Source organism: Ochotona princeps, chromosome 9 (genome assembly GCF_030435755.1).
Source record: "Ochotona princeps isolate mOchPri1 chromosome 9, mOchPri1.hap1, whole genome shotgun sequence".
NCBI lineage: Eukaryota > Metazoa > Chordata > Mammalia > Lagomorpha > Ochotonidae > Ochotona > Ochotona princeps.
The window spans coordinates 16925329-16939689 of record NC_080840.1 but is presented as its reverse complement, the minus strand read 5'-3'; the positions used below and the strand labels follow the sequence as shown (position 1 = coordinate 16939689).

Here is a 14361-nt window from a genome sequence, read left to right as displayed (position 1 = left end):
AAGGGTTACATGGGACTAAGTATGGAATGGTGTCAAAGGCTGGGTTATGTAACTGGTCACCTCAGTGTGGCATTCTCAACTAAGTCTGTGCACGTATTTAAGTTTCTGTTCAGCCGAGCCCACAGGTATCGCGTCTTTGTTTAACAATGCGGATGTCTCCTCTTTACCCTGCACGTGCTTCATGTGCCCCTGCCCAGGATCCCACCAAACTTGAACATTTTGTTCAAGGTCACCAAAGGCATTGTGATCTCTCAGAGTTTCTTTAATCATTTCCTAGGGACTATGTGGGAAAGAGAGGGAAAGGGCAGAGTAGAGCTGCCGGAGACCGTCCTCTTGTTCTGCCTTCCCCAGGACACTCACACCCTGACTTGACCTCTACTTTGGATTCTTACACACACTGTGTACAGTGTGACTATCAACATGGCAGCACATCAGCATCTTGATTTGATTCAAACATTGGAATGTCTAACTTGGAAACCACAGATGTAAACACTGATTGAATAAGAAAATATAGCAGTATTTACCTCACATAAACAAAGACTGCTACTATGGAAAAAGGGTTTAATTCACACTTCAGAAGTCAAAGTATGATTGGCCTACTTTCTGGTTTTTTTTTTTTTTTCATATACTTGAGAGGCATTGGAGGGGGAAGCAGAGAGAAAACTCTCCCATTTGCTAGCTCATTTGCTAATTAGCCGAAAAAGCTGCATCTGGGGTAAGCCAAAGAGGGGAATGTGGCCATCACTTCAGTTCTCCCGCAAAGGTAATATGACCCCAGTCCCTTCAGCTACCACTTGCTGCCTCCCAGTATGGTACTGGCAGGATGCTAGAATCAATAGTGTAGCTTTGAATCTAATGCAGCCAGTCTGGCATGGGACATGGGCATCCCAGAAGGTGTGTTAACTGCTACACTAAATGACAGCCTGACATGCTGCACATTTTTAAGCAGTGATGCACACAACTAAATTCTATTAACAAAGTGATACCTGGCAATACGTGTGATAATTTAGAAAAGTCCTCGCTAAATGAATGTTCTAATAAAATAAACAAATGATAATATAACATTTCAAATAAAGTAGGTCATATGAAGATGAAAACAAAACAAAATCAGGGCCTTGAGTGTGTTAATAATCATTAATATGTGTGAGCACCAGTTGCAATGCTACTCTACAGGTACACTTTGATAGTGGGAAAGAATGGCATGTTGGCAGGACATTTTAGTAAACTATTCAATTTAATTTCACTTAAAATGAAGAAAATGCAGGAAATTCAATCAGCTTATGCATTTCAGAGAAAAGTGTTTTGTTTTGAGGAATTAGTTTCCATGTGTTTAATATTTCAAACATCCCCAAGCTCTCTGGGGCTTACTGTGTATTTTGGTGAATTTTAACTTTACCCCTGAGAAAAATTACATTGCTTTTGTTGGAAACTGTGTATGCTATAAAAGGAGAAAACCACATGGACTCTTATTTTTCTTTCCTGCTCAGTGCCACCCTCTGGTCCTCAAAACCTAAGGGTCTCTGAGGAATGGTACAATCGCTTGCGGATCACCTGGGACCCTCCACCTTCTCCTGTGAAGGGCTATCGGATCGTCTACAAACCTGTCAGTGGTAAGTGATGCTTTCATGAATGACCAGTGCCATGAGTGTGGAGCTAAAATGCCATTTGAAATGAATTGTTCCAGTTTTCATTCAGTGCATGCTCTTTCATCATTTGAAGGTGTAAAGAGGACCTTTTATCTGTTTTGGGAAAGAGTCTTTCTAGTGGGGTCAATGTCAGATAGGTATTGTCAGCATGGTGAGACTGTGAGCTGGCTTAGGAAGCAACGGAGCAGAAGGCACTGTGAACTTGGTGCTCATGTGAGCTCCTCACAGCCTTCCTGAGTGACCAGTGTAAGGGGATCTAGACTCTGTAAGAATAGGTGTTACGGCTCAAGGGGTATATGATCGCTGATCATTTGTCATTTGTAATTTTGCATTTCTCGTCTGTCTCATATTGATTGGGAAAATGCCATTATTCTCTGACTCCTTGTGGGAACTATGTGGGTGAATAGTCAAGGTACTAAAAGTTTTCCTCCAGCCTTATAGTCAAATTGATAAGGAGATCTACTCTTCTTGACTGCCTCATCAGAGCATCTTGAAGGTAGAAGAGTGATGTCAGTTGGGGGTGATTGTGCTATTGGTTGCTAGACCTGTGAGGAGGAACATTGTGTGTTAGCGCCTTCTACAGTATTATTTCCCGGTGTGTGGGCTTCTCATGAAACTAAAGAGGAAACTAAAATGACTGTTGCAAGGGCCTTCTCAGTTTTCTAGACCTGCACTTGATTTAAAATGCTGGTTGGTGAGCACAAAAGGTGTTCTCAAGTAGTTTGAATTAGGAAAATTGAAAAAAAAATCTTTTTGGCTTTTGGAAGCTGCTTTCTTCTTTCTAGGACTCCGTTAGTCTTAACGTAGTATCTGAGACTTCCTCTCAGATACTTTTCCGTGTGATACTTTTCAGCCTTTTCCGTGTGTTGCCTTATCCAAGTGCTGTTGTCTTCAGGCCAACCCAGCCAAAGCAGCCCCACCGACATTCTCCAAACAGTCAGCTTACAAATCCTTTCAAAGAAATAGCAAGAATGGACCATGGGTGTATTAGCCTGTTCCAGCTTCATTTCCTGAGGCCCATTACCAATGGTTTTGATTCTTTGATTTTAGGTTTGGAGCGTGTGTTCATTGGCAAGATATCATTATCAAATTTGCTCCTTGGGTTGTTTTATGAATATTTATCAGGTTTGCTCATCACAAATAACTTTGCTGTGGGTTTCTGGCATCGCAATTAGTGTGGTTTGCTCCCCGTTGGAGAGTGTTTGTTCTTTTTTTTGTTGTTGTTATCACAACTGGATGGGAGAAGCAGGGTCTTGCCCTTGGCCTCTACTGAGTATTGGTAAACAGCCTACACTTCAGTTTACAGTACTAACCCACTCACGAGCAATGCTGAGACTGACAAGTGCTGTTCTAGGCTGAGTAGGAAAAGCATTCAGGGAGCCTTGCACTTCTTGTTTGGAGGATGGGAATATTCCTGCAGAGATGACACAGCTATGATACAAGGAACTAAAGACTGTCAAAAGAGGCTTCTGGAAGGAAATGATAAGGATTTTAGGAACTTATCACTAAGTGAAGGCTGTTGAAGGAGTGGCATATATGGGAACAGACAGAAGGTAAATAAATGTATGTAGAACTTAGCAATGTGTTTTTTAAATGATTAATTTAGCAATGGATGTTATGATGTTTGATTCAATCTGCCTGGGTTAAAACAGGGGAGAAAAGGTAAAGGCCTAAAACAGAGATAACAAATGGCCTTAAAATACCAGTCTCATCCACCTAAAACAGTAGGCGAAACTATTGTGATAATTCCAACTGGTTCCCTGTGTGGCAATCTGGTGTCTAGCACACAACTTGCTGATACTGCCCGTTGCATGCCTGTCGAGGACAAAGTTGGGTACCTGTAAAGAAACTATTTACAGTTATTTCCTTGTTAGGTAGATGCTCTGTTGTCTTGTAACACAGTAGCTCACAATATGGTAGATGGTGGATTGCAAGGTGGATTAGCTTCTTCAAATAAGCACAGGAGCGAGAAAACAATATTTGGAAAAAAAGAGTAGGTTCCCAAACATAAGCTATTGGCTGGGATCAAGCATGTCACAGATTCAGCTTTGGGTAAGATTAGATTCCAACCTCAGTGCTGATGTTGACTTGTTCTACAAACCTGGGCAGCCACAAAGGAGCTGAGGGAATATCATTCTCTCCAGGAGTGCTTTCCTTTCCTCCTGTGTTGTGTTGTACCTTCCACATGTACTCTTTCTTCTGCAGTCCCTGGCCCAACCTTGGAAACGTTTGTGGGAGCAGACATCAACACCATTCTTATCACCAACCTCCTTAGCGGAATGGACTACAACGTGAAGATATTTGCCTCCCAGGCTTCAGGCTTCAGTGATGCTCTGACAGGCGTGGTGAAAACATGTAAGACATGCACCTGCATCAGCCCTGTGTGTGGCTTTGCTGCTTTATTTTCATTACCACACATTACTCAGCTGCTCCTTCAGTTTGGCCACTGCTTTTTCGTTTTCTCAGTGGTGCATGTTATGGATACTGTTGCATGGAAAAAAGATGTACAATGTGTTTTTCGCTCAGGGTAGTTCAGAAGCTTGTTTGGCAGGCTGTAGGTTAGCACCTGGTCTCTAGAAGATTTCCTCCTGGAAAAATCTTTGTTGGCATTTTTAAATTAGGTGAAATTTTCCAAACACCCTATAGTCTGACTTGGCATCAATACCAGCCAGAGTTTGTGTCCAGAGAAATTGACATTTTTCAAAGTCATTGCCCCACCCTGGATAATCGCGTGCTCGCGTGTGTGTGTGTGTGTGTGTGTGTGTATCCATCCATGCATGCATGCATCCAAAGTCCATAGCACACCACTCGGAAGATTCCCTTCCTTAGAGGCTTTCTTGCTGTCTGCACAGCATCTGGGAATTCTCCTCGACGTAAAATGTTCTCTGTTACTGGAGGAATAATGCAATGTTTTCCAGATTTCAGAAGTGTGTGTTTCATATTCCTGAGGTTTATTATATCACTACACCATCTGTTTAAATTTCTTTTAACCATCTTACAGTTTTAAGTAGGTTTCAGCCCATGTGTTTACCCTCAACACAAACCAAAATGTTTAGTACACATTAAAGATAATGCATAAATTACCAACATAAAAACGTTTGGACTTGATAGCTATCAAAAATGACTGCTTCACATTTAAGAATGATAGCGATGGTAAAATCAAAAGAGTAAACTTTAAATCTGCTGCTTATTAGCTATGGCCTTCGGCAAACTACTTAACTTTTCTAATCTCAAGCTTCCTTAACACTAAATGAAGATACTGCTAATCATGTTTTAGGCTGATTCTGAAGATGAAAAGGATAAGGTATATCAAGTGTCTACCATATGGCAACCGCTGTTATTATTGTAATAATTATGCCTATTACCCTTGGCCTGTATCTCATCCTCCTCCTAAATCAAATAATTAAACTCATAAATGTTACCTGGCAAGAATAGGCATTCACTAAACAGACCCCAAGTCACCCTGGATGAAGGCTCTTTCATTGCAGGACTCTTCCCAAAACTCCTTTTAGGAGGTATCTTGAGATCTCAGTACTGGATACTGGACACATTTCATCTCAAAAGAAGCGCTCTCTGTGTTCAAAAAACCAAGGAAGACCTGGCGTGTGGGTCTGAGCTTGAACTTAGCTGTTCATAAGACACTGCTCTGGCTACCACGTAACCTGCAAGTACTTCCCTCTGTTGTCCTATTACAGACCCAGTCTTTCCGTCCTTATAATATCAAACTGCACATTTCTACCCCCTTCTCCTCTTTCTTCTCCGCTTTATCTTTATTCCTGGTAAAATTGTCTGTCCCTGCCACTTTTTATGTCTCTGATTTTTAAATGTAATCTTTCTGCCTTTGTTATTTTGCTCTCTATCTGCCTTTTTTTTTCATTCTCTCCCTTTTCCTTAACACACATGTGGGGCATTGCACACCTGTTTTAAAAGATTTAGAATCTTGAATTATTTTGTATTTTTACCCTCAAAGTAAAAAACTCAGTGAATTTACTATTTTCTTTCTTCTATATGCAATAATCTCACACAATGTTAAACAAATTAAAGTTTTCTAAATTTAACATAGCTATAATCATATAAAGATCATTGTTGATTTTGTTTTTTCTGTGGGGAGAGAAAGGCTGTTGTTCATCATTTGGCTCTTTAATTGTCAAATTATGACTGGACAATGTAATTTTTACTGTGTTGAAATAATAATTATAAGGTGTTTCATAAATTCACTATGAAACATAGTATGTTTGGAAGTTCAAAGTAATAAAGGAAACTAGTTTTCTGCTCTTTCACTGGAATCTAAATAATGAACAGCAGATAGCTACTTCTCCCTTGTCTTGGAGAAGCAATATTTTTTGTTTCATAAATAACTGTGTTTTCATGTCATGGTGTTCTAAGATTAATAACAATTTATACAGTTTTAAATAATTTGTGTTGTCTGTATAAACAATTTAATTTTAATTTTTGAAAGTTTTCATTCAAAGTCAGTCATGTTTTGAAGAGTTGGCCTTGGAAAATACAATAATTCCATTGCATTTGCTTTGTTTTTCCTTTCAAGTCATGACTATGCAATGTGTTCATGAATATAGATTTTTTTAAACATTTATTTATTTTATTGGAAAAGCAGATGTACAGAGAGGAGGAGAGACAGAGAGGAAGGTCTTCCATCTGATAGTTCACTCCCCAAGTGACCACAATGGCCGGTGCTGCACCAACCCAAAGCCAGGAGCCAGGAGCTCTTCTGGGTCTCCCACATGGGTGCAGGGTCCCAAGGCTTTGGGCCGTTCTTGACTGCTTTCCCAGGCCACAAGCAGGGAGCTGGATGGGAAGTGGAGCCCCCGGGATTAGATCCAGTGCCCATATGGGATGCTGGCGCATTCAAGGCAAGGACCTTAACCATTACGCTATCACGCTGGGCCTGATGAATACAGATTTTATTGTGAACTTATATATTGCAAAATGTTTAGAAAAGATAGTAAATATGGAGGATTAAAAATAACTCATACTTGGGCCCAGTGTGAAAGTCTAGCAGTTAAAGTCCTCACCTTGCATGCTGGAGTCCCCTATGGGCGCCAGTTCAAATCTCAGCAGCCCCACTTCCCATCGAGGTCCCTGCTTGTGGCCTGGGAAGCCAGTGGAGGGCAGCCCAAAGTTTTGGGACCCTACACCCATGTGGGAGACCCAGAAGAGCTCCTGGCTTCAGGTCGGTGCAACTCCAGCTGTGCAGCCACTTGGGAAGTGAATCATTGGATGAAAGATCTTCCTCTGTCTCTTGTTCCTCTCTGTATATCTGACTTCCCAATAAAAAATAAAATCTTAAAAAATAACTCTTGCATCTGATCTTTTTACTGGGAACATTTGTATCCCCCTTTTCATTTATAGGTATCAGACAGACAATACCATTAATGATGTTTTGCAACCTGTTTTCTCAGATCATAAAATGGCTACCCTTTACACACTAACCTTTGGGAGTGAATGGATTTCTCACTTCCTGTGGTGTAAAGCTTTGAGTGTAATTTTACTGTCAAAGAATCTAATTTGAGAACATTTGTGGCATTTTCTGCAGTTATGTTTGTATTTCATTACAGTGTTCTTGGGTATCACTGATCTCCAAGCCAACCAAATTGAAATGACCAGCTTGTGTGCCCAGTGGCAGGTGCAACGTCATGCCACAGCCTACCGGGTAGTTCTAGAATCTCTCCAGGGTAAGTACAGTATTTTACATGTGTTTCTGTCAAGCACTAATATGATTGGTTCTATGCAAATAATTTTGAATAACACATAGCTACCACTGGATATGAAATTTTTCATTGAAGAGTTTTGTATAGTGGGATCAAACTGTATGTGTGATTAAATTGACTATGTAGATGGATAACAACATTTCTGAAACTGTTTTCTCATACAAGAGCTAGTGTTAACTATAGAGCTACTGTGTGAAGGTTCATAAGGATTCAGGTAAGATAGGTCTTGTGAAGAACTTGTAACAGTGTTTTTGCACAGAAAGAGTGCCTTACAAATGGGAGCTGCTGCTGGTGGTTGCATCCAAATAGCCAAGATTAACATACATTACACTGCCACAATGCCATGATCTTGGCATTCGCTTTCTGGGTATTAGCTGTATTGAATGTGGGTTTTTTTTTAGTGTAGTTATACCTTTTTGTTTGAACAACATACTTTCCTTTTGGATCAGGTACAATATATCTCTGCCCTCATGAACAGATCATTGAACAACACAGTTCTCAGGCATGTCTACAGTTTGTTCCAAGGTTCAGACATGAAAGATTCCTCCTTGTCATGATTAAAAATAGTAAAAACAACCACAGAAAGCTGATGACCCAAAAGTGAGTTTCTAGGCTTGTTAATCCTCATGTTACATTATCAACTGAGAGACTACTCAAATGATGAAAAACACTTTGATCTGATTTGTATAAACAGTAGAGAATATAAACTATTTGTTGTTTTGTGGAGATTATAAGAAACTAAATAATCTAAAAATATTTTTTAATCTTACAAACTTGGCAGTAAAATTGTTTAAAACATAGCCAATTTTTTCTGGACAAATAATCTTAGTTTGCTCAGTTAATGAAAAGAAGGAGAAGTTAATTTGGGGGGCCTGGATAGGACTGGGTTTAGTAACCCATAATATATTAAAAATCTGTAAATCTCACCTTTTGATCCAACTCTTAAAGTGTAATGCACAGTTTAGGAGAATGCTGAGTGCATACCACTATAGAACATGAATGAGTTGACATAGGAGTAATGCATTGGAAGAAATTCCTACCAACCCTGGATAAGATACTGTCTTGATAGCCTTTCAATGCCATTACATCCTTGATCCACTAAGGTAAGAGTCCCTGGAACATGACATAAATTAGATACATGGGAGTGGCTGTAATCCAGAAGAAACACCAACGAAGAGAAGTTACAACAGGTCATATGGATTTTTATGGTTGCATTATTTATGATTTATGGAATACTGAAGCAGAAGTAGAGGAAAAATATGCAACTATGTGAGAAACAACTATAAAATCTTCATATGTTTCATGTTTCTTTATAGTCATACTTTCATGTGGAAAATAGTGGTATATGTTACCTTTTTAAAAAATGTGATAATCACAGTCCCAAAGTAACCCATAATAATTTGATGTTTATTTTTCACTTAAGAACATGAAATAAGGCACATGGGCCTCTTGATATAGACGTTTACTATTGTTAAATGTAGATTGACATAAAGATGTATTAGAATATGGCTTTATCAGTGAAATTAGTTACAAGTGATAATTTTGATTCATGCATTTTATAGTTTAATATTTACAAAGCATAATTGATATTTAACATTTTAAAATTTGTTTTATTTGAAAGGTGGGGGCAGAGAGAGAAGCAAGCATTCCCATTTGGCAGTTTATTTCTCAAATGCCCGATGCCCACACCAAGTAGGGTTTGACATTCAATCCAGTACTGTCAAGAGGGTGGCAGGGCTCCACGTCCTTGAGTCATCACCTGTTACCTCTCCGAGTGCGCATGTGTAAGAAGTAAGAACTCAGGCAGAAGCCAGACTGGAGCACAGGCGTTCTGATGGAAGATGCAGCCATCTCAAGTGGCTGCTCTGTCAGATATCCACTGCAGGTTTGGGATTCATACCATGGAATGTGATTGTTATGTGTGATAAAAATGGATCTGGTAACCAAACACTGAAGTAAGCTCTTTTTTGAAACCAAGATATTTAAATATCAAGAAAAACCCTATGAACCCATATTTGCTTTATACCCTCAAGTCCAGCAAACCTGCATCCCCTCAGTATTGCTATCAAGCTGCCAGAATATTTCAACTGAACCTCTCTGGTCTCAAACAAGAGGGATAAAAATATCATTCAATTTATTTGTCACCAAGATTTATAGCTAAAGATTAATAAGCAAAGTTAGCCCACATCGCAATCCCCCAGTTTGTTGAATATCACTTTTCAGCAACAGATTCTAATGGACAAAAAGGGACGCTTGGTGAGGGAATGAGGGGAGCTGGTAGTAGCAAACATGATGAGGTATTTGAGTTTACATAATTTGGCTCAAAGCAAGGTGTTTCTACTCATACTAGGCAGGAGGTAGGCTGCTTTTCTTTATTGAGACATGTGGTTATCATCCTGATTTACTCTCATTGAAGGGCTTGTGGTACAATGTGCATCCTTTTGGGCAGCCCCAGGTGGGTTGGCTCTGTCCTAGCTTCCATTGATTGCACAAGTGGTCTCAGCAGAAATTTCTCTAGTTTCATCAGAGGAGACACTGGGGAGAAATGGGACCCAGTGCCTCTTTGTGCTAAAGAAATGCTTTATCCTAGGGTGACCAGTTTTTGAATATGTCTGCCAAGTTTCTACAGTTGGATGGGCAATTCTTTCCAGTGGTTTGTTCCATAAAGTTGTATTTCTCATATCCTGATCATGTGTGTTTCATTCTAAGCTGGAACTAGTGGGGAACTCTCCATGTAACCACACTGCTGGACAACTTTCCTCTCTGCTTCAGTTTCTCTGAAATTAATTCATTTGAGGCTAAGGCAGTACTTACAGATGTCCAAGGTTTTGTGGATCAAGTGGCCAGTCTGTCACAGAAACCCAGATAAGAGGAACTTAATCAAAAAGGTCAATTTACTGGCTTCTGTATTTAAAAAGTCCTAAAGTATCCAAATTCAGGCACCGGTGGTCGAAAGTATTGAAGCAGCATCATTGAGAAAAAGCTGTGCTGCATCTTTTTCTGCTGTCTTGGGCTTTGATTCTCAAATAGACTCTGAGTGAGCTCTAGTCAGGGCCAGAAGTGTATCTTTCCAGTTTCCAGCTTAACAGTTTTTATGGAAAAGTGAGTTTTCTCTTTCTCAATAGTTCCCAGAGAGATCCAGGAATTGAGTCATGTTGGCTTGGTTCAGGTCACATGCCCTTACATCTGTCATTGAGTTCATGGGCATGAAAGAAATGGACTGATTGGAGCGGATTGCCTTCCATCCATGTATCTGGTATTGGTGGTGGTGGTGGTGGTGATGGTGGTGAAATTCAATCTTCTCTAACGCCCAAGACCATGAGTGGGAGGAAATGGATCCAAAGCAAGAGGGATTAGATGCAAGACAGGCAAAAACAACAGATGTCCTCTGCCCATGCAAATATTATGACATCTTTATGGCTAAGAAGGAAAAAAATTAAGAATACCAGAAGGACTAACTCCTCTCAAGAGAAACTGAAATAAAATATTCCTTTGAGTCAGCCATCCACTTGCCAAATTAAATGAAAGACTTCTGGTTAATTTCAGGACAGACTGCAGTGAGAGAGTTTTGGTTTATCATGGCTGAGTGAAAACCCTGTCCGAGCCCCATTAGTTCTACAAAGGCTGTTGAGTTCTGTTCCTTGCCTTGGCTGGTTTTTGCATTTTTTTAAGATGTATTTGTTTATTTTTATTGGAAAGGCAGATATACAGAGAGGAACAGAGACAGAGAGGAAGATCTTCTGTCCAATAGTTTGCATCCCAAGTGGCTACAATGGCAGGAGCTGAGCCAATACGAAGCCAGGAGCCAGGAGCTTCTTCCATGTCTCCCACGTGGGTGCAGGATTCCAAAGCTTTGGGTCATCTCAACTGCTTTCCCAGGCCACAAGCAGGGTGCTGGATGGGAAGCAGGGCCGACAGGATTAGAACTGGTCCCCATATGGGGTCCTGTGCATGTTTAAGGCGAGAACTTTATCAGATAGGCTATCGCACCAGACCCTAATACATCTGAAGGTATTAGTCATCATTTGAAAAACTTTAATATTTTTCTTTAAGGCAGTGCCATTAGACCTGAAATGCACAAGCCAAAAGCAGCATGGATATACTCCACTCATGTGACCCTTCATTCTTAGTATTGGGAACCAAACTGATACTGCTTGCCATTAATTTTATCATGCCTTTTTCAGTTTTCCAATGGTTTGTAAGATTTATGTATTTATTTTTAGCAATAAAATACAGTATTTTCAAGCATTTCAGAAAGGATGGGTATCCATAGGAAATAGGAAATAACAGAAAAGCCGTTTCTAGAATCAGTTCCTGGAGAGTGGCTAGAATCTGCAGCAATGGTCTGATGCATGTGTAGGATTTGGGGCCTGCATGTCAGGGAGTGGCACACAGGCCTTGGAGCGGCTGTGATTCTGGGGAAAGGTGAGAAAGCTACAGTCACTGCAGGACTGTGAGCCTGGGCACCGAGGGAGCGGGACCGTAGCAAAGCAGACAGGTGGAGCACAGCGCTTGCTTGCTGTTGAACTTCTCTTCCTGCAAAGCATGAGCTCCCCAACACCCTACCTACCACCTGGTATGACAAAGGTTTGATGAAGGAAGACAGTGTTTCATTCCAAACAAATGTATTAATAAATATTACAAAGATCGCATTGAAAACTGAAATAAATGAATGGCGTTTAACAAGCATCTTGAATTTAATTATATTTTTAAGTATTCATCTACAGACAGAAGTGGGAAATGTATTCTATTATGCATATTATAGAAACATTGTTTTTATATGTATCAAAATATAGATTAAAATCTAACTAGATAGCATATTTTCACAGTAGTTAAAAACTTGACGTTTTTTCATTTGAAAAATAAATGTTATGTTTTTATGTATTATGATTTTTGTTTAACTTTTTAAATGGCACATATTGCTTATTCATATCTATGGGATATAGTATGATACTTTGATACACGTATGTGTAAAAAACCCAGGATAATTAGCATTTCTATCTCCTTAAACATTTGTATTGGGTTATTTTTATTTTAGTTTATTTTCATTGGAAAGGCAGATTTACACAGAGGAGAGAAAGATCTTCCATCCCAGAAACGGTCATATCGGCCAGAGCCGAGCCAACCCAAAGACTGGAGCCAGGAGCTAGAAGCTTCTTTTAGATCTCCCTTGTGGGTGCAGGGTACAAAGGCTTTGAAATTTCTTCTGTTGCTTGCCCAAGCCACAAGCAAGGAGCTGGATGGGAAGTGGAGCATCCAGGACACAAAGTTGCACCAATATGGGATACCTGCGCCTGCAGGTAGAGGAATAGCCAAATGAGGCATCATGCCTGTGTTCGGTTATTTTAATAGACATCTTCACAAATATCATTTAACAGAATAGTTTCTTGTAACCATGTATGTATAAGTACTTATGTATAAGACCCAATATACCTTTTGTACCTCTTGTACTTATGTATAAGTACAAGTATTTGAAGAATATCATTTTTTCACCAAGAATCATGACGTTTTCTTTTTTCCCATTAGCACATTTCCCAGGCACATTAGAAAACTGGAAATCTAAATTACTTTGTAGATAAAATAATCACCCCATCTTCTGTTTATATACAAGTAAAACCAAAAATATGCACAAATCCATTTCCTTGTTGTGAATGTATTTGAAAATATATTCAGGACAAGTCCACATTGAGCCACGTAGTTTTTAAAACAAATTTTAAGTCTCCAAAAAGCAAAACTCCATAGGCCTTTGCCTAAACAGATGTAACTGATGGACCGAAGGAAGATAAGTGTGGGAAGAAATGTGAACTTTTATGTTTTTCGTGGTAGTGAGACTGCCTTTCAGCCACATGCATCCCTTGTTGGAAAAAAAAAAACTTTAAAAATGTATGCCTATGACGAAGCCTCCCTGAGAATCATCTGTAGTTAAAGCCTCCCAAGGTAGCCGTGTCCAACAGAGTGATGAAGTCGAGTCCTAGCACTTCCCATCACTGGCTGTCGTGTTTGTATGTTTACTACACACTTAGCAGCTCTCAAACGGTTGCATTTTAATGTGTTAGTGGAATTTATAACACACTTTCTCTGACGAGGAATTAGAATTTGACAATCAAATCTCAGTTCTGCCAAGTGGAAAGTTACAATTTTTCTGACTTTCAGTCTGGGCTCTAGATTGAGGATGATTTGCGAAGGTTGTAGGGACCAAATGAGCTAGTACAGATAAAATCCTTAGACTTTCTTCGCATGTGATGAACACTCATTCAAGATTGGGTATTATCATCTTTGTTGTTGTTAACATTGAAAAAAACAAACAGCACCTGATGTCTAGTAAGCCTTCCACAAATGATTGTAATCAATCCTGCGACGGACCGGCTTGGCTGGGAGCAATCAGTCTGACAGAACAGGACCCTGGGGATGGTGGGCAAAATTCAGCGAGTGACAGACACGACAACTCAAGGCAGTTGTATCTGAGTGCATTTTGCAAAAGCAAGGCAGCAACTTATATACAATAGATGATTGCGAAGGGACATTTTCTTTGTTTATTCATGTGGTTACATTTCTACAAATAATTATTCCAGGGAGGTAAGTGGGGATGTTGAGAAAAGATTGTTTCTGGATGCGGTTTGGCACCAGTTGCAGTTTTAATCATTAGGCGGTTAGCTCTCATTGTGCCTTGTGCCTTACATTGATTTTAATATTAACCTGTCTGTTTTTCATAGTTTTTCTTCCTGTATGGTTTTTATTTTCCATAGATCTCTACTATAATCTTTTAGGAATCCTCAAAAATAGTCCCAGGTAGGTTTATTAAAGCTAATGATCTGATAGTTTTTATTCCGTACTGCTTGCAATCCTTGTCCAATCTCCCGTCAGAAGGCTTCATAGTACTATAAAGGTATATTGAGCCTTCGCCATGCATAAATAGCATTATTCCAGCCATAAAGATAAGAGCGAAGAGAGTACAGCGAGGAACACAAAGACCACTAGAGATGCAG

At 39.7% G+C, this 14361-nt stretch overlaps 1 protein-coding gene across 1 annotated transcript in view; it reads left to right on the top strand.

Annotated features, from left to right (window-relative positions):
* Window positions 1–14361, top strand: part of COL14A1 (collagen type XIV alpha 1 chain) — a 195953-nt gene that overhangs the window by 94755 nt on the left and 86837 nt on the right. The window contains exons 21-23 of the mRNA XM_004580703.4: window positions 1488–1610; window positions 3852–4001; window positions 7223–7339. Of these exons, the coding sequence (XP_004580760.2) occupies window positions 1488–1610; window positions 3852–4001; window positions 7223–7339 (390 nt within the window). The remainder of the gene's footprint in view (window positions 1–1487; window positions 1611–3851; window positions 4002–7222; window positions 7340–14361) is intronic.